We start from the raw sequence: 20,414 nt of genomic DNA, 5'->3' as shown, positions 1-20,414 counted from the left end.
AGGGCAGACCTGGATCTGGATCTCCTTGGTCCTAATCCTGTATTGTGCAAACTACAATGGTTGAGTGCACACAACCTGCTAAACCATAACCAAATCAAGCAGTCAGTATATCGTATGAATGCAGCCCATGAGTTCATAATAGAGACAAGATTCCAACTGAAGACTTGAGCTTGATGTGGAGGAAAGAGGGAATGGCCTTGAAGAACAGGAGGAAGAGCTGCTACTGAGCCAATAGTCAGATAAAAGAGACTTGAGCCTGGGCCATGAAAATAACTTGAGAAAACATTTCAGACAAGCCCCTCCCTAGTTCACACAAAATAAAGGGAGGGAGGGGGAAGCACATTCAGACTTGCAAGATTCTGTTACTCAACTGTTTCAGTAAAAGCAGTCCTGAGCTATATAGTATTCGTTTCTTAGTCTGGTCTACCTCATTGGGCTGGCACTTTCTGTGCCTCCCCTCACCCTGCAGTTTGAACCGTGGATTACTGCTCTACACTCTTTTCTCCAATCCAATATCATGGTGCACTGCAAATACCATCGTTCAGTGTTTCTCAACCTTGGCAACTTTAAGATGAGTGGACTTCAACAACCACAATTCCCCAGCCAACATGCTCATTCACCTCTCTATAAGTACAGAGACATAGATTCTCACCTCCCATCCCCAGGTTCAGTGACCAAAATTACAAGGAGCATCCATTTAATGTACACAGCCAAATCTCCTCTGTGTGTAGATCTCTTCTTCAGTTGCTTTATGTTACTAAATGGAGATACAGAACCAAAAGACTACTTACTATCCCTCATTTCTATGAAATAGGTAGCTGATGTGTGGGACCTGGCTGGGTATCAACTGGGTTGCAACTTATACCCTAACCCACTGTTTCTCAACCTGGGCAACTTTAATATGTGTGGACCTCAACTCCCAGAATTCCCCAGCCAGCTGGCTGGGGAATTCTGGGAGTTGAGGTCCACACATATTAAGGTTGCCCAGGTTGAGAAACCCTGCAGTGGTAGTATAAGCACTGGTCAATCTTGCAAGATTGTTGTAATCTGAGGTCCTGATCCCATCCCCACCAGCTCTCATATGATCTAAGTTCAAGACTGTGCTTTGCATTAAACACTTCCAAAAACGTTTTACATTTTTAGAAAAGGCTACACATAAAATAATACTTGAGTCTGATATAACCCGAACTCTTTAATTATTATGCTTGCCTACTTATTTTAAAGAGCGGGAGGACCATCTTAACAATGTTTTGGGGAGGGGGGGGAACTTCCAGCACGACTTTCCCGATGCGAACCCGGCCATTTCCTATCGAAACAAACGAGGAAAGCCGCTTTCTTTTTCTCTCCCTGCTATTGGCTCCCCCTTCATTAGGCCCGCCCCGGAAGCTGGCTTTTGAAAATGCAAGCAAGGTTTCCTGAGAGCCCCGGGGGAAGTGGGGGGTTTTCTCCTGGATTTTGCAAGCTGGAAGGTGGGAGAAAAGGGCTCGGACGGCCCTGGGTGAGTGATGGGAGCGGGATTTCCCACCGGGAGGAACCCCGAAGGAGGCTGAGAAGCAGCGCTGGGGGTCGCGAAAAGCAGCTGCCTCTGCTTCTCATCCCCCGCAGCCCAGCTCGTATGAAGGGACCAGCTTTCCTTCCTCTGCGCCCGTAGCAGTGGAAAGGGGGGACCTTTGTCATACAGTACCTGGCTCCGGCCCTTCTCTCGTACTCCGTGACTAGCAGATGTTGTAGTCTCTGAAGCTGCCATCCCTCGTCCTTTATTAAACACCTGTAGAGGTGGAAACTACAGGGGAGGCTTAGCCGAAAATCCGCAAGGAGATGATCAGGATGTCGATCACAAACAGACCGACCTCTTTCACCATCGCTTTGTCGGAGGGAGGCGGTTGAAACACGAGGAAGGGCTGGAGGGGGGCATGCAAAGTGAAGCTAAGTCCAGGCAGATGGCAGGGTGGGAAATCAGCAGCTCAGGAAGGAAGTTTGCATGTAATTCTTAGCGGGCGGCTCTTCCCCTTAAAGCTTAGAGTGCTTCTGGCTTAGCTTTCACTAGTTTGATGGCTGCAACCTTTTGTAAAGTTGACCTAGCTTCCGTGGTTTGTGGTGTTATGGCCAGGCTTAATTATTATGAAGGATACCTTGGAGATTGTTCAGACAGCAGTTGAAACAGGCTGCGGGGCGTGTGTACACACACTCACACACACACAAATATATTTACATATTGGGGGGGGCGCACGGAGAGAGAAATGAAGCATTTGAATCATGTTATACATATTCTTTGACAATACCATCGATTGCATATTTCCAGATTACACTTAGTGTGGATTTTAGTCATTAAAGGCTCACATGGTTTAGCTTGAAATAATTCCCTTCCCAATATGAACTTGTGTGTGTTCTGAGCTTGGCTTTAGAATCCCTGCTTTCTGACCCACCCCTAACGTCTGTTAGTTGTGAGTATTGGGCTTTGAGAGATGAGGACTGTTCAGCTATTTGCTCTCTTTGTATGTTTTTTAGCTTGCTTTTGTTTTTGAACTTTTTTTTTTAAAACGTTTTGTTTGCTTCTGCTGCTAGGCATTCATCTCTGCTCCTTTTTCAAACCCATCAATGCTTGCTTTATCTAATGTTATCAGTCCTTTATTCTTTTCCAAACATTATACCACACCAATATTTGCAGGTGGGATTATTGCAGTATTAAATATTAGTAGAGGAAAGCTGCAAAAAAATGCAAGAGATAATTTTTGTGCATTTAGTTCCCATTGTGGCTGGTGTTGCCTTACTTTACTTGTTTTCTGATCAGTAATCATAAATGTTAGTACATTTGAATTTACTTTTATTTCAGAGCATTTTAGAGTATTATATATCTGTATATACAGTATGCTCAGTAATCTTTATGGAGGTCTTGCAAAGCAAGTAAAAATTCTCATTCCTTTATTGGAGGGGGAAAGGGTAGGTATAATTAGTGACAGTGGTACAATTTCACAAATAATAGACATATACACTTTGATGTAAACATAATTAGATCAAAATGGACTGTGATTCTTTCCCTACATTGATTTCATTTCTCCTTTTTTTCTCTGCTAGGGGTAAAGTGAAGCCCATTGCATCAATTTAGGACAATTTTAGGGTAGGTTTATTATCATCCACCACTATCTTTAAAAGGTGGTCCAAGGTGGAAAATTGAGGTACAAATAAAAATTGGGGTACCATTTTAGGAGAGGCATTGGAGGAAACAAAATAGCCTCTCATGTCATTCCAGTTGAGAATATCTGCACATTTTTGCAAGATATTCAGGAAGAACAAGTTAAACAGCAACATGGCAAGGGAACATTTCACCAGTGGACACTCCAGTAACAGGGATTCCTGAAAATAGTACAATCCTCACTCTGAAGTTGTGAGATTCTACTGTTGCTAGAGAAGTCCACACCATGAGGTGATCCAAAGGCCTTCCTGGCCTCTTTTAGCAAGTGGCTGAAGCCTGCTAGTAGCACAAGGAAGACTGAGTAACCAGACTCCTGCCAGCCCTTGGTGGGGAAGCTGAGCAGTTTTTTTAGTCAACTGGAATTCATAGGGAGGATTATAGAAAGGGATGCCTGCCACAGTGGGACACAGTGGCAACCCTTTAGGTATTTCCGCTGAGGGGCCTCAAAGGGCTTACAAGCAGCTCTGAGAACATTGCTGTTGATGGCTGAAATTTGAAAGGCATTCAAAAGAGCAGATTCTAGAGTTGTTAATCCTGGAGCAGTTCCTGGCCATCTTCCCACTGGAGATCCAGATCTGGGTCAGCGAAAGCAGATCAGAACCTGTTTTCAGGGCCCTGAAAGAGGAATTCCTACCAAAGCACCAGGAGACCAGAGACAGAAGATTCAGGCAAGATCATTCTTCTCTGGTTCAGGTCATTGATACATCGAATTGTTATCTCAGTGGACTTACCCTGGATGTTGTCTGTATCTTTTCAAATAGAATCATTGCCTCCTGAGTACGTGGTAAACTTTATAAAATGTATTTATTTAAAATGAATTGATTCTTTGCTGAAAAAATTCTTGCTGCAATAAGTGAGATGTTTAAATGCTCTTCTACAAAAAATCACAGCCCCAATCATTAAGTGTTGCTTAATAGTTCTGCTTTCCGCAAAACATACAAGGGGATGGTACTGCTTGCCCTTCCACTTATGCTCAGACGTTGAGAGTGGACATCTCTAGTGGGAACCCTACATGCAAAGACTCTTGCACAGATCAGGACTCCATTTTTGGGAGGCTCCAACTCTCATAGTACACCAGGAAACATGCAATAGTAGGGGTATCTGTTGTATATGCAGTAATTAGAGGTGCACTTTCTAAAAAGTCAATTAGGCACTAGTCCTAGACCTAACATGTTTGGGAATACATCCCATTTAATTAAAGATTTGGCAGGTGCATTTGTGCAGCATAATAAGCTTGGGTAGCGTTAATGTCTTAGCTTTTTGTAATTTACCATAATGAACAAATTCTGCTGTTGGGTTAGCTTATGATGTGGTATATTGTGCAAAGCCAGAAATAAGGCAAATTCAAAAAAATAGGTTACGTGTATACTCTGCCCATGTGTGCATTAAATTGTTAATAGATGTGTGCTTTGATTCTGAAGAACTGAAGCAGCCCTTGTAGTGATTTTGAGACACTATGATTGTGGTTTCTCTAGAACAGTGTTGTCCAAACTTGGCCACTTTAAGATGAGTGGACTTCAACTCCCAGAATTCCCCAGCCAGCCAGGGGAATTCTGGGAGTTGAAGTCCACTCATCTTAAAGTGGCCAAGTTTGGACAACACTGCTCTAGAAGAAATGGGAAAAATTCGAACAAATTTCAAGATGCTAGCAGTACTGTTATGTTAGAGAGAAAGGGGGTCAGATCTAGTATAAATTTATTATAAAGGAAACGGAGGAAAGAATAGGGAAGTGATAAGTTATATTAATAACCAATATAAGATATATATGTATAGCTGGGATTTTAGACAAATTCTATTAATTCTTTTTCATATCAGTAGAGAAAACTGGGCAGGATCCAAACTTTTCAAGGGGGGGGTCTGCTTATCACATCATATGTGGTATAATTTGTTGATTATGTTATTTTCTGGAGGTAAAAACATGGTCTTTTGTGTTGTTACATGCTGCAGTTTTTATTTATCATGGTAAGATCTGTCATAGAAGAGTCTGCTCTATTTTATTTTACAAAAGAGCCACTCCAAGGGTGGAAAAACATGGAGATAAGTAATTAAATGGATAACAGTAGGAGGGAGAGAAGACAGCTAGAGACTGAAACCTTCAGGGATTGTAAACTCACCTTTCTTTCAGATGATGATCCATGTTCCATTACTGTTTTTTGCTTTAGATCCATATTTATGTTTAAGTTCTGTAAGAATTCCTACTCTTCTTGATTTCTACCTGTGTATTTTTGCACAAACAGAAAGACCAGGTTTTTAATGATTTTTTTATTTTTTCTTACATTTGAAAAGCTTAGGTGGTAATGCTTATAATACAGAGGTGGAAAGAAATATGTGGGCCACTGAGTCCAACAATGATGGAGAGCAGGGCTGATATTCAACACTGACATCAAAAGGAAGCATCACAAAACTTTCTGATTGAATTAATTTGTGGAATTGGATATCACTTATATGGGATCTATCTAGCCAACTAAGGGGACATTTTCATAGACTGAATTACACCAAATTCCTTACCCCTCTTCTTGAGTCAACTGCATGCAAGGTTACTGTGGAGTGTGTGTAACTAGTTTCCAACAAAAAGCCCTAACAAATGTAATATATATTCAAGAAATTCAGTCCTGATGTTCCTCTTGCTTGTCTAATAGAATTGGATCTTTTCATTTTTTTTCATGCCCTTTCACTTTTTTTGCTTTATCTTGAAAGGATTCATTTCCACTACTGCACTGGAGAAGAAAGCTGCAAACCTCTTCTAGGAAGACAAAGCTCCAGCTAACATGGAACAGAGACTTCTGTTTGCTGGAACCAAGGGGGTAGATGAACCAGTGGATGTCTGCTTCTTGGGTAATGAGGAATGCCCTTTTGTGTATCTAAACGTCTTTGTGGGTCTGAGTTCAAGCTGGAACTCCTTCCTTCAGGGAACAGAGAGGTTGCTGTATGCTTGCAATATCCATATTCTTTGATTTCTAAGGTGAAATGGGGAGACAAATAATATTCCCAAGGTTTAGTGAGTTTTATGTGGTCTTTTGAAAAGCAGACTACCAAGGCCGCCCATATGGTCTAAATTTACAGCCTCCATTTAAGTTCTTTGGGAACTTATTGAAGACCTTTGTGATATGAAAAAAGAAAGGAAAAGTGAAAGGACTTATTGCAGTGAAAGGAAGAAAAAACCCAGATGCACAATGTAAGTTTACTGAGCACAATTGCTTTTGAAACACATTGGGCTCAATAAACATGTTTTGTTGTGTACCTGGGGACTCTTTCCCCTCCATCACACTGCATCATAAATCTTCCTCTTAGAATGTTTGGTAACATTTATTTTTTAATTTTTATTTTATTGGGCTTATAGGCAGTCATGATTTTTCATAATGACTAGGGCCAGCTTCCAGACAAGAGAGTGTCAGACAGCATATAATTGTTTTTTTCCCTTTTATCTTGCATACTGTACTTGGGGTAAAGTTAAGTACATGGAAGAGAGATAGGTAAATTATGCTCAAAAGTTTGGATTCTTAATCCGATGTATATATGTGACTGCTAAATGCCCTTTGAGATCTGAAAGTTGTTTCTTCCACTTAATTCCATCCCCACACACATATAGAAAATAATTTTCAAATTCCATATTTTCTAATTTGGGGAACAAATTGGGATTTTCTCATTTCTCCAGCAGGCCAGGAATGTTTGATCAGAATCAGTGAGGAGAAATATATACCAGAAAATTCAAAGCCTATGGAATTATATGGAAAGTCAGCATGGAAAACAGAAGATCATGGTTTCCAGAACTGGGAACAGTCAAACACCTTAGCAAGCCAAGAAAGAACAAAAACTGCCCCAGTGGAGAAAGCAAATAAAACCATTCCCTGCGGAGAAGGGAACCCAGCTCCCTGTGGAACTACTATCCAGATGGGAATTGACACTGGTAAGGACTATGGATATTTCTTACAGGCTTTGTTCATCTTTGTTACTATAAAACATAACACTAAGCTATGGCTTGCTTTCATCATGGTTTGTTGAATAAGCTACTGTGCTTATTTATTACTCAGGCTTCTGTGCTGCTTCAGTTGCAACTGACTTCAAGCAGTGTACATTCCACTTCAGTAAACAGATTATAAAACACAGTAACCAGATATAACCATAATAATTCCAGTTGTACTATGCTGAGAAACAACATTCCCAGAAAACAGATCAAGTATTAGTTCAGGGATGGGGGGAATCTCATTTCTCAAATCAGTCCTAAATGGCTTCCTGGCTGGCCTGGTCTTAATGGCTTTCCTAAAGTTCAGGAGGGTTGGTGCTGGGTAATCATAGTAGGAATACTGGTCCACAGAAGTGGGGCAGCAGGAGAAAAGGTTTGCCTTTGGGCCTGATGGTACCCCTTCTTTATAGTAGGGATTCCAAGAGAACCTTCCCATCTCGGTTTTACTGGAAAGACAGGTACTGCTGGGAGTAGCCTGTCCCAAAGCTATCCAAGCTCCGAGCCATATAGGGCTTCCAAGGGGCTAACTGGCGCTGTGAATTGCATCCAATTATCTGGATTTACTTACAATTATAAGCCATAACATTTATAAACAAATCACAGTTGTTCAGATCAACAGCATTCTCAGACAAAATGAAAAAAGAAAACATTAGGACATAGCATACAGGTCAACAACACGGCAGCCATGGACATAAGAGCTACTGCCTCCACCAAAATAGCACCTGGAAAAATAGTATAAATCAAAACACTGAAATTCAATCAGATCCCTTGTTTTCTTCTGTGAGATTTTGGGTGAAGTTACCAGATTTGGGGTGTAAAACTTCAGACCACAACAAATGACAGCAAAGTTAGACTTCTAGAATCTGTTGGCTGCTATCTAGCATTCATCTGGATTTTTGAAGCACAGACCTGGTAGCCTTAATTTTTGGTGCTTTTAGGAGAGCTGCCTGGCCAGAATCAGTTATGCATAGAATTAAAACTAACTTGACCCAGTGCATTGTGGGTGTGCCTAAATCCAGACAGTCTCTTGATTAAATAACTCTTTGAAATACAGAGAGAAAAATGACTGAAAAACCAGTCTTGTCCATTCCAAAACTCTTTGCCAAGATCTGGGAGCCCAGAACCACATCTCTCCAACATTAATTGGGTATTGTTAGCCCTTTGAGGTAGTCCAGACAAGAAGCAGTACTATGATTACTAACTCTATCTGTATTGTAAAGTTGCATTAACAGAATCTTGAAAGTCTGAAAGTACCCCTCCCTTCCTTCGCTTTTACTCTCCCAAAAACTAGCCCTTCTGATGTGTTTTTACCACCCCGCCTCCTCTGGACTCAAATTTCATTTATCAGACTCTTGTCTAGGCTGGAGCTCTTCCTCCTGTCTCCCAAGGTCATTCCCACATACCATTACAGCTATAATGGCGAAGCCTTGCCTACTGCTGCTTTCTTGCTCAATAGGGGTGAAGCTAGTGATATAATAAAGCTTGCCTATTTCACTGACACAAGAACTCACAAGATATCAGGTACCTCATGAAAAAGTTGGGTGGAGAGTCTGTTTTCCTAAAATAGCATTTGTTGGCCCAGTTAGTATAGCAGTGTGCTGCCAAAACCACTGCTACGAAGATTTAGGGTACTAGGGTTCTTGCTGACTGATAAGCATGTTGCAGAACAGAGCCATTAAGATTATATTTGATGCTGAAACTCAGAATCCTAATGGAAGGAGAGATAAACCCTGTAGCAGATTACCTAGGAAGGACCTAAGGTGACTAGTTAACTGTTGGGGAAACCAAGCTGGGCCCAAGGAACTAACCAGACATACCACACATCTAGGAAGTCTGAAATTTTGTTGGATTTCTCTTTTTATTCCAGTGGATAATGGATGGAAGAGTGAGAATGATGGAAAACAATCAGAAAGAGTCAAATCTGAAGAACTGAAAGAGAATTTTTGGGATCAGGGTGGACCAATGGGAGAAGAAGGAAGTTATGTAGAAAAAAGAGGTGATAAATCTGTTACTTCTCAGGGTAGAAGTTTCAGTGAAACTCCAGTCCAGCCTAAAAAGCAAACAGATAAGAGATGTAACAAGTGTCTGAATATTCACCAGTTAATCCATGCAGAGGGAAAGTCAACTAAAAACTTCAGATTTGGAAAGAGTGTGAATTGGAACCAAAACCTTGCTGATGGTCAAGCATTCCTTGAAGACAAGAAACCATATAAATGTTTGGAGTGTGGAAAGGGCTTAAGCCACAGCTCTAGCCTCCTTTCACATCAGAGAATTCACACGGGGGAGAAGCCGTATAAATGCTTAGAGTGTGGGAAGAGCTTCAATTCAAGCACAAGCCTTTCTTCGCATCAAAGAACACACACTGGGGAGAGACCGTTTAGCTGCTTGGACTGTGGCCTGAGCTTTCGGGACCATTCAGGCCTTATTAAACATAAGCGAATTCACACCGGGGAAAAACCATACAGCTGCTCAGACTGTGGCCTGAGTGTTAGCACTCAGTCAAGCTTGGTTAGACATCAGAGAATCCATACAGGAGAGAAACCATATCGGTGCTTAGAATGCGGGAAATACTTTGGTCAGAGCACAGATCTTGCTTCACATAGAAGAACCCACACAGGAGAGAAGCCGTATAAATGCTTGGAGTGTGGGAAAAGCTTTAGCCGAAGCACAAGCCTAACTTTACATCAGAGAATACACACTGGGGAGAGACCGTATAGCTGCTTAGACTGTAACAAGAGCTTTTCTGACCAATCAAGCTTTATTAAGCATGAGAGAAGCCACACAGGAGAGAAGCCATATAAATGCTTGGAGTGTGGAAAAAACTTCAGTCGGAGCACAAGCCTTTCTTCACATCAAAGAACACACACTGGAGAGAGACCATTCAGCTGCTTGGACTGTGGCCTGAGCTTTCGGGACCATTCAAGCCTTGTTAAACATAAGCGAATTCACACTGGGGAAAAAACATACAGCTGCTCAGACTGTGGCCTGAGTTTTACCACTCAGTCAAGCCTGGTTAGGCATCACAGGATCCATACAGGAGAGAAACCATATCCATGCTCGGAATGTGGGAAGTACTTTGGTCAGAGCACAGATCTTGTTTCACATAGAAGGATTCACACAGGGGAGAAGCCGTATAAATGCTTAGAGTGTGGGAAGAGCTTCAGTCGAAACACAAGCCTAACTTTACATCAGAGAATACACACCAGGGAGAGACAGTAAAGACTGTAGCAAGAGAAGCTTTTGTGGTCTACCAGGTTTTATCAAGCCGAAGAAAACCTATACAGAAAAGAATTCATATGTGCGGGAAGAACTTCAATCAGAGAACAAGCATTAGTTCAAAGAATTAACTTGGACTTTTGATCAACCTGTGTAGGTTTCTTTTGCTTAATTGTATATTTGAAGGTACCCCATATGAAAAAGTTGTTTTGTTGGTACCTCATTCTCTTAAGAAATCTCTGCTGTCGTTATTATTAAAATATGAATTAGTAATACATTGGTGATTCTAATGCATTGTTTAACTTGAAAAGTATGAGTAATTAAATTTTACATTACTTGCATAGAATGTTCTTTTCGAACAAAAGGTAGATAGTGTATATACCCTGTAAGAAGTTTCTGAATACTTTCAAAGCAACCATCTAAATTTGCATAAAATAATGTGTGGAATAAAATAAACCACACTTTTTCCTCTGGCAATGCCAAGTACAGCTTTTACCAGAAGAGAAGAAAATTAGTCTGATAACCTGTAGAATGGAGGGAAACATCCAAATGCAATTGCAAGCAAAGGGGGAAGGCTTTCATACAAAGGTCTGTAATTGATTACTGGGAACTTTTAATATATTCCTGGAGGTAAATCATATTCAACATAATGGGACTTAACCTCTGAGTAGGTTTGCATAGAATTGTGCTGTAAACCAAAAAAAGGTCAAAGAGGAAGTACAGATCAATGAGATCAGATTGTATTTGATACAGGTCTATTCTAAGTTGGGGCAAGGAGAGAGAGGCAAAAGGAACACAGACAATTGCTAAAGGCAAGAGAAGGGTAAGCAATGCCTGCAGGAAAAATGCAAAATAGCATAAGGGAGATTCTGAGCTAGGAGAGATCTTAAAGAAAAAAGTTGATACTTTAAATCGCATATTACATGCTAAGTTATTTAGTTCAGTAAATACAGGTAGTCCTTGTTTAGCAACTACAGTTGGGACCGGCAAGTCATTGTTAAGTGAAGTAGTTGCTAGGTGAAACCACATATGTGCTTATGAGCTTAATTCAGGTTTACTTTGCTTTACAGACCTGCCGTCGTAAATGCGAGGATCAGTTGCAAAGTTATTTTTTTCATCACACTCGTAAACAACAGTCATAAATGACAATTTGAATGGTCACTAAACAAGGACTACCTATAATGTCAAAATATGCAATAGCTGTAAAGGGAATTTCATCATAAAGCATGTAAAGAACAGGCATTAGCGGAATGAAGGGTTAGATTCCTTGTTGAATAGTATTGCTGAAGTTGTGTGATGACTTAAGATGTAACAGAACAGTTTGATAGTGTTCTTTCAAGATTGTTTCAGTCAGGATTGGTTTATTTAATGTCATTTAAATCATATTTTTAAAAAATTGAATCACTAAGGGATTAAAACTCTGTTACACTTTAATTTGCATCTCTTTCTTACTAATTGTTTTTTGTATATTTTTTAAGTAGGGCTTCAAAACTGATCACTAAAACGAATTAATTGACATCTGTGTTTTACTACGTCTAAGCAAATATACTTTATGGAATGTTTTAGGGTAACGATGTGCACTGATTTAGGAAAATTGTACAGCTAGGAATATCCATTCAGTCTCTTTTTTGCTCTGCCTTGCTTGGTCCAGCTTGACTACCACAGAGGCATAAAACAATAACAAACTGACTTTAATCAGAGAAACTAATGTTAAACCTAGAACTTTCAAGATGTAATAAGGCTGGGCAGAACTGTTTTCATGAAATAAAAAAATTGAAAAGAAAGGTTGCCCACTGGCAAATAACTCTGGGGGCAAATTCTCATGAACTGTTAAACCACTGTTGGTGGTTAACATGAACATGTGGGCAGCTTCCATGTCCCTGTCTTGCTCAGCTCTTTAACCATATAATCATTGGCTTCTCTATCCTGCAGAAGGGCAACCAATGTGATCCCCCAGAACCAATATAGATCCCTGAAATTCAGCAACAAAATGTACAAATTTGGGTAATGCAGTCCAAGAACTTAATAAAGGTGACTACAGGAGTAGGAAGCCTCTGGCAGGCAAACTAGTTGTATTTTTACCCATATTCACCCTTCCCCAAATAGGCCAAAATCATTCTTATAGTTAACCATGCATTTAGCATGTTTGTGATAAGATTTGTAATTATTTTTAGTCAAGAAAAACTACTGTTGATGAAATAAACATTGTAATTTGTTCCAATGATTTTTATCTAAGTGTGTGAAGTGATATGGACAAGCTGGTATTGTACCATACACTTCGAAATATCTACATATCTGTTCCTTTGAACTTCGGGCATTCCTTAACCCCAGAGCGCTAGTTTAAACATGGGCTGGTTGATGGTAATCAAATTTTAGCTGACTTTCTTACATGCTTCCATAAAATGTGGAACTGAGTTTAATGGGGTCATGGTAATTACTTTGTAAAGGGCATGAATGCACATGTTAAAACCCACTAAGAAGATGTGGCTCCACAGTGCAGTGACTTACCCCATTTAGTCAAACATTTTTGAAGTCGCTTTAGTGGACAGCATACATTCTTTTTCTCTAACTCCCCCCTTCCCATTTTATCCTCTCAACAAGTCTGGGAGAGAGCTTAGGCCTAGTGAATATATAAAAAGGGAATGGCTATAGCAGTGAATGTGATGCCAGATCTTCAAACCTTGTTTGACACAGAGATGAGGAGCTGACAAGTGCTAGACAAAACCAAGTTCAGAAGAGGGTAGATGTTTCAGCAAATATTGTAAAGTATGGAGCCATACTGAACGTGGTTAATGAGTGGATATAAAGGAAATCCAACAGCCAAAAAGCTATGAAAAAAATTCACACCAACATTTGAAAAAGGGCATGGTGTTTCTATGCCAATGCTAGACATCTTTGAGTCAAACTAGGGAAATTGGAGGGCTTAGTTGTAAATAAGGACTTAGATAAACTGGGAATAAAAGAAATTTGGTACAACAGAGAGAAGATGCAAACTTTATAGAAATGACAGAGAAGGATGTACTAGCAGGTTGCTCTTTATATCAAGGCTAAAAAAGCTACTGCACTAGCAAACCAAATACTGTCACAGAATCTCTGTAGATGGCAATATTGAGCCACAAATGTGAATTAAATCTAAGGATATGCTATTACCTACTTAATCAAAAAGCTGAGGCTGATCTTGCGATAGTGAAAGACATGATGGCAGCGTAAAAAGACATTTATATAATGGGGGACTTCATTGCCCATTCAGAACATTCATAGCTATAACAAAGAAACCAGGTTTCCATGTTTATGTTCATTTAGGATATGCTAAATGACTCTGGTTAAGAACAGTTGGCATTGACAAGAGGAGTGACAACTCTAGTTTTAATCCTAAAACTTAATTCTGACTCTGACCAAGTATAAGATGCAACTACTATGGGATCAGCAGAAAACTGGCCATAGTGTTATTGCATTCAAGTCAGCATAAAGCGATGCACATTGGGGTAACTTTCCCCCCAACTTTTCATATACAAGATCATATAGGGATTTTGAGGCACAGTGGCTAGCTTAATGAAGATAATTTAGTCTGGCAGTTATGAAATCCAAATTTTATGCTAGCAATCATTAGGAAAAGCACTGGGAAAAAATGTGTCATTATTGTAAAGGCCTCACACAAATTGTTGCTATACCTGCACCTGAAATACAGTGTGCAGTTCTGGAAAAAGTATAGAAAAAGGCAATTAAAATGCACAGGAGGTTCAAACATCCCTGTGAGAAAAGGTTCTCTAGCTTAGAAAAAAGCAGGGAACATGAGTGGTGCGTATAAAACTGTTCATGGGATAGAACAGTGTTGTCCAAACTTGGCCACTTTAAGATGAGTGGACTTCAACTCCCAGAATTCCCCAGCCAGCATGGCTGGCTGGGGAATTCTGGGAGTTGAAGTCCACTCATCTTTTTTTTTTTTTAATCTGCGCTCAGTCGTTACCGACTCTGCAGTGACTGCTTGGACGAGTCCTTGCAGTTTTCAAGGCAATTGTTTCGGAAGTGGTTTGCCAGAGCCTCCTTCCTGAAGCAGAGTCCAGCTGGCAAGTGCAGGAGGCGGGGTTTCCGTTGCTTCGCGCCCTTTTCGGGCGCGCACGGTTTTTCGCGCTTACCGGCAACTGCTCCCGACTCCTTTTTTGCAAGGCGCCGCCAACATTTTTCCTCCCACCGGAGTGAGAGTCCCCATTTATCTACTCACGTGAGTTTTCGAACTGTTGGGTTTACAGGAACTGGGGAGGAAACAGGAGCTCACCCTGCTAACGCGAAGGCTGGACTTGAACCGCTGAAGCGTCGACCATTTCTGGCCAGCAACTTTCAGCGTCATTAAGCCGCTGCGCCACCACGTCCCCTTCCACTCATCTTAAAGTGGCCAAGTTTGGACAACACTGGCATAGAAAAAGCAAACAGGGAGATTTTTTTTCTCTCTAAACACCAGGACCAGAGTCTATTCAATGAAGCTAATTCAGAGATTTGGAACAAAGAAATACTTCTTCACACAGCAAATAACTAACTTCTAGAATGAATTTCCACAAGGCCTGGTTATGGCCACCAAGTTGGATGGCTTTAAAGGGGTTTAGATAAATTTATGGGCAGCCGGTGTGTTGGTCTTGAAGATTCAGTATTATTTGTGAGTTGAGGTAGCATACACCAAATATCATTTGCCAGGGCAACAGTGGTGGGAGATGAGTGAATCTCCATTGCCTGCTTGCAAGCATCACAGAGGCATCTGCTTGGCCACTGAGAGAAGCAAGATATGGAATTAAAATGACCTTGACTTGACCCAGCAGGATTAATTTTAGGTTCTTGTGATACTGAGTGGTGACCATTGCTGGCTCTGACTTTTGGCCCCTTTTGTAATGGCCATAAACCAGTGGTGGGTCACTATATCTGACTCAAATGCTTGGGTGAACCAGAACTTCTTTTTCGGGGGAGGAGGAGGGAAGAGTCTGCCTAAAAATATGAGGGAGGGGAATTAAAAACTATCCAAGTTCTATCCCAGCATTGTCCCACAAAGCCAGCTAAGCCCACAGTAATGTGTGCGCATTTTATTAAACCTTCCTTTTTGGTGGCAGGGGAGGGGGGACTCTGAAAGGTGCAGTTGCTCAGCTGCAACCCTTTCAATTGCTCACCTTGAAGACTCAAAGTTCTACAGCTCATTTGTTTCTAGGCCAAGATAGCTCCCAGAGCAAGCAATTCTGCCAGTTGGGTAGGGGGAGCCCTTCCTAGCAATGATTTTTTTTTTCACAATTCTGTCCCACAAGAATCGGTCAGCTACCCAACTTCTTCTTAATTGCTATCCTTGGAAAACAAGGCAGTCCAGAGGTGTTTCATCTCCTGGCACATTGTATCTGTGAAGCCATTATTTCATTGCAGTTAAAAATGAGGTGGGAAATTCCATGAAGAAAGCCTCCTATTTATGCCACACCCAGCTATACCTCACCCAACTATTTCAGTTCATTTAAAAAAAAAAAAAACCTAAGTGTGCCAAGTGCTTGAGGTATGCTATAAAATAATATGCCTTAACTCATTCCATGCTGACACTCTTTGAAGTTTGGGGCAGAAAGATTTAAAATCACTAAACCCTAGAGCAGTGTTTCTCAATCTTGGCAGCTTGAAGATATGTGGACTTCAACTCCCAGAATTCCCCAGGCAACATGGCTGGCTGGGGAATTCTGGGAGTTGAAATCCACACATCTTCAAGCTGCCACAGTTGAGAAACACTGCCTTAGAGATTTAACTAAAGTGAGTAATAAAAAAGGAACATCCTCTAGCAGATGCTAGATGGACCAGAACTTGCCATCATTAACCACTGTTGAAAAAGAAAATGTTGCTTTCTAATTTGCAGGCTTTCACATAGTACAGTACCTTCTTGCTATGATGCTGCTTAGCACAACTAAGCTTAGAGACTGTTCTTTGCACTCTCTGCCCTCAACCACAAAGTATTCTAAAAATGTCCACTGCTGTTACACTCATTGTACCCTGTATATAATTGCAGCTGAACTGGAACTGCTGTACTTTCTTCATGTTAAACTACACATTTTGTAGCAGAGAAAGTTATATAGCCAGTTGTCCTTACTAGCCTGCCCAGCACTTGAAAACTGGCCACATTTATCTGATGATCCACCAAAGCTTCTGCTGTAAGACACTGCTAATCTTGATGGCTATTGAGAAGGTTCCTTGGTTGAAATATATGCAGATCTATCTGCTTCAGGAGGAATCTTACCAAGCTTTGCAGCTCTAGCTGACCACTGGGATAACCTTTTGAAGACGGTACCAGTGCAAATGCATTTTGAGAGTCTTACCTTGTGCCCAATTATACAAGTATATTTATGGACTAATCAAGACATTTCTAGCTTGAAAAATGCCCCACATGGGGAAAGTGTCACTCATTAGGAGTAACCGTTATACACCTGGATAGCCCCAGCCTCAATTCTCAGTATTAGATCAGATGCATACTTTTCTAGCCCTCAGCCTTTGAGCAGAATGCTAACTTACAGTGAAGTATATCTTGGTAGGACATAAGGAAGAACTTTCTAACAGGAAAAGCTGTTCAACAATAGAATAGTCTTCTTCAAATAGTAGACTCTCCTTTGTTGGTAAGTATCAGGAGGTACATCTGGCCAGGGAACTCAGGCTGCGCACCAATAGCCCAATCTGGTGTTTGGAGAGCTACTGGTTATTGGTGTATTGGGATAATACTAAGCTAATTGTACCAGTGGCCTGGGTTTAGTTTAAGATAACTTCCTATGCCTCCATACACATTCTGACCAGCTGGGACAATCATCTGACAGCCTTCTGGAAAAGTAGGTGGAAGAATCACCTTTATATAGGCATATACACGCATCCCGGAAAAGGAGCAAAAATAAAGAGAAACTGACATCTACCAGGCCATATCCTTTTATTATAAAATATATTTCATATTGCTGTTGTAAAAATTACATTTCACATTTTTTGTTTACAATAAAAAATAATACTTGGAAGACAATCAAAAGAAAAGCTCCAATTAGATAGCAATTCACAATACAACAGATTCCCCCTCCCCTTAGGCTTGATAGCATATCACCATCCAAAGAGCAGCGGTTTGCAGATTACAACTATCCAGCCACTCCTATCTTCATTCCTTTTTTTTCCCCAAAGTCTCTCATACTTAAGCAAGAAGTTCAAAAAGCCAGACTCACCAATCTCAGTCCTTAATAATCAAGCTCAGAAAAGCAACTGAGTAACTTGGCTTTAAGGAGATCTTAACAACTGAGATTTTAACAGGATTACCATTCTTGATCTTCTAAGAAGGCTAGTTCTAGGGGCTTCCTACTCACCTTTGTATTGTTCTTTGTAGAAAGCAATTTTTGGTGATAGGGCCCAGGTAGTTTTCTTGCTCTCTACCCAATGAATGCCTGCACTGGAGTTAATGTGTGCACTCAGTTTTAGGGGAGAGTTGTATCTGTGCCTAGAATTGCATGTTGATCCCAGAGGGTGAGCTGGCAAACTGTCTCTACATGCCTAACAAGGCATGCCACTCACGCACATCTGCACTCAGTACACATATATACACCGTTGTGCAACCATATAGCCCTTTTATTTGGAAATCAATTCCACTTCTCCTATTTGAACGCAAAGACGCTTTTTTTATTTGGCCACATGAAATTAATTGGATTTTGGAGTTATACATCTAAACCTCATTGAGGTGTTCTGGTTTCCATCATCCCCAGTCTCCATGCTGGTTAGTAATTATGGGAGCTGGAGTCCAACACAGCTGCTGGGCACCAGATTGGTAGTATTTCCAGTATGCTGATTTTGCTACACAACATTTGTGGCTTTTGTTTGAAATAACGAAATCGAGGGTTCACAGTGCATAGCATGAATAGAAAACAGGCCCCAGTTAGTGCTAATAAAATGGTTTATATATGTGTGCACAAAAGTCACAATTCCCCTCCATCCCCCTCAAAAAAAGAGAAAAAAGTTACCCACCCCACAGTGATATTCTCAGATCTTAGATCTTTGAGTTAATTTTTAAGAAACAGGTATAGATCTATAAATCATTCCTGTAACCAGTGTTTCTCAACCTCAGCAACTTTAAGCTGTGTGGACTTCAACTCCCAGCGTGGAGTTGAGGGAATTCTGCGAGTTGAAGCCTACGCAGCCTAAAGTTGCTGCGGTTGAGAAACACTGCTGTAATCCAAAGTAATTAGAATCAACCTGGAAGAATTAAAGACTGCACCATTCATTAATTCAGAAGAGAGGACCAAGGAATGATTACCATATTAAAACTAAAATCCTCCGGCAGCAGAAATGCACCAATGTCCTTAATCCAGTAAGAAAAGCAAACATTAGCTGACCTCAGTTTAGGAAGCTGCACTCAGTAGGCAGAGGGTACTGACGCATCCTATTGAACCAGGCAGTGAATTATGCTCCTAGGAGCACAGGGAGTGTGGAGAAAGACTGTCCTCTCACTTCCCAAAGGTTCTGTGTGAAACCAATGGAAAAACTAGCCCTCTTTCAAGAAATTGGAAAGGCTGGGTCGGACAAAAATGGGGAAAAGGAGCTAGCCTAAATATTTGAAAACCCTTTTTCTTTTGCTATTTTCAAAGCCAAGAGAAAAGCCTCAAACAGTCACATTTTGTGAAATGGCAAACATTTTTTAATTTCCACAAAAGAGTAAAAAGTAGTGGCTTGAATACCGATATGCAGTTAGGGATCTCGTTCATTCTCTTTGGGTTCTGAAATCCTTGCAAACGCCAGCCTCCCTTAACATGATCATGCAGAGTTGCAAGAGACTCTTTTCTGCAAATGCAGGGAGGGAACTTGTCCAGGTCTCTAATGGGCTATTACTTAACAGAAGATGGTGCCTCGAACCTTGCCCTAAACCAGACAGGTGCAACCTTCCCTCTCTGCTCAGATGCCATGCCAATGCTTCTTCCACGTAAACACCTAGCAAAGCATGAAGCTCTCCTCACTTTGCGCATGTAAGTAACTGCTGGCGAGAGCAAAACGGGGGGCTTCAGCGGATTGCAAGAAGGAGCAGAAGTTGGGAAACAGACAATCCAGTGAACCAGAAGGTGCACAGATGAACTAAGGGAGGGTACCTCAGACTCTTGCCTCTGAATAAGGACTACTTACGTATGCAGGTCCACCTTACAAAATGGCTGTGACCAGCAAGAAAGGAGGCAGAAATTGTTCACATCTTGTTCCTTATTTCCTCAAAGCCTCCCCCACCTACTGATACAAGCCCCCTGCCTTTTATGAAGGGAAAACAGGATGGTGTCCACTGCAAATACAACATGTACAACACCAGCAAGGATGAAGCAGTATTTCCTAAAATTGCTTCCTTCCAACTTTACCTTTCTGGGGGGGGAGAGTATATTTGGGAGGTGATGAAGGGGAGAATTGTTTTCCAAAGTTTCTTTGTTAAAAAATAGAAATACAGACACAAATAAAGTCACTGACATACATTGTCCAGTCTAATTGTACCGCACAGCTCATGAAGTAAAGTGTGAAAGGAAATGACACATCCTATTTTTTTAAAAAAATACTGGTAACAAATATATTCCTATGAAAGGTTAGCTTTTCTTTTCGTTCTCCAAAATTAAGTGCTACAAATTTTGGGGGGAATGAGGCATTTGAGAAAGGCTGGCTTTTTGTTCAAAAAGGAGGACAGCCTTTACTGCATGCTTTGGTGATGGTTAGGCTCCTAACCTTACCAGCAAATGGCACACATTTCCTTTGCCACCATAGTAAAAGGGGTAACAATTTGCTTCCAAGAATCCGCCAAAGCATAGTAAGGATATCCTATACTGTATTCCAGAGGCTTCAAGGTTTCACTGCTTATCCTTCTATAGGACCCCTTTCTCCCCACAACTTCTTAATCACATTCTAACAACATTGCTTTTGTAAGCATGACCCAGACTTCTGCCAGTGAAGAAACTGATCTTCAAATCTCAAATCTGATAGCCCTGAAGATACTCATTCACTGCTCCCTCCTGATTCAACAAGATTGTTTCTCCTGAATCAGAAAGGGAA

At 40.9% G+C, this 20,414-nt stretch overlaps 1 protein-coding gene and 1 pseudogene across 4 annotated transcripts; both read left to right on the top strand.

The window, feature by feature from the left end:
• The first annotated feature begins 1,379 nt into the window (after positions 1-1,379).
• Positions 1,380-12,677, top strand: LOC103065551 (uncharacterized). Of its 4 annotated transcripts, none has more exons than XM_088152312.1 (4): positions 1,380-1,498; positions 5,891-6,028; positions 6,852-7,100; positions 9,025-12,677. In XM_088152312.1, exons 2-4 carry the CDS (start codon positions 5,962-5,964, stop codon positions 10,374-10,376), a joined length of 1,668 nt encoding a protein of 555 aa, XP_088008438.1. In that variant the 5' UTR covers positions 1,380-1,498; positions 5,891-5,961; the 3' UTR covers positions 10,377-12,677. The 4 variants fall into 4 exon arrangements, with proteins under 4 accessions (XP_088008438.1, XP_088008435.1, XP_088008436.1 ...); XM_088152309.1 differs by having other exon boundaries at positions 6,849-7,100; positions 9,025-12,676; XM_088152310.1 differs by lacking the exon at positions 1,380-1,498 and adding an exon at positions 3,834-3,970 and having other exon boundaries at positions 6,849-7,100.
• LOC148214362 (uncharacterized) lies at positions 3,187-4,703 on the top strand (annotated as a pseudogene).
• Positions 12,678-20,414: the final 7,737 nt, after the last annotated feature.

This window comes from Python bivittatus, unplaced genomic scaffold (genome assembly GCF_059951505.1).
Source record: "Python bivittatus isolate LINGU-HERP-01145 unplaced genomic scaffold, Pbiv_v1 ctg000690_np1212, whole genome shotgun sequence".
Classification (NCBI taxonomy): Eukaryota; Metazoa; Chordata; class Lepidosauria; order Squamata; family Pythonidae; genus Python; species Python bivittatus.
This window is presented reverse-complemented; position numbering and strand designations above follow the sequence as displayed.

Bases quoted from the DNA above. Each gene is read 5' to 3' on its own strand.
- LOC103065551 (XM_088152310.1), top strand. From the start codon at position 5,962: ATGGAACAGAGACTTCTGTTTGCTGGAACCAAGGGGGTAGATGAACCA. The intron at 6,029-6,848 runs GTAATGAGGAAT...TCATTTCTCCAG, and splicing joins AGTGGATGTCTGCTTCTTGG to CAGGCCAGGAATGTTTGATC. The intron at 7,101-9,024 runs GTAAGGACTATG...TTTTTATTCCAG, and splicing joins CCAGATGGGAATTGACACTG to TGGATAATGGATGGAAGAGT.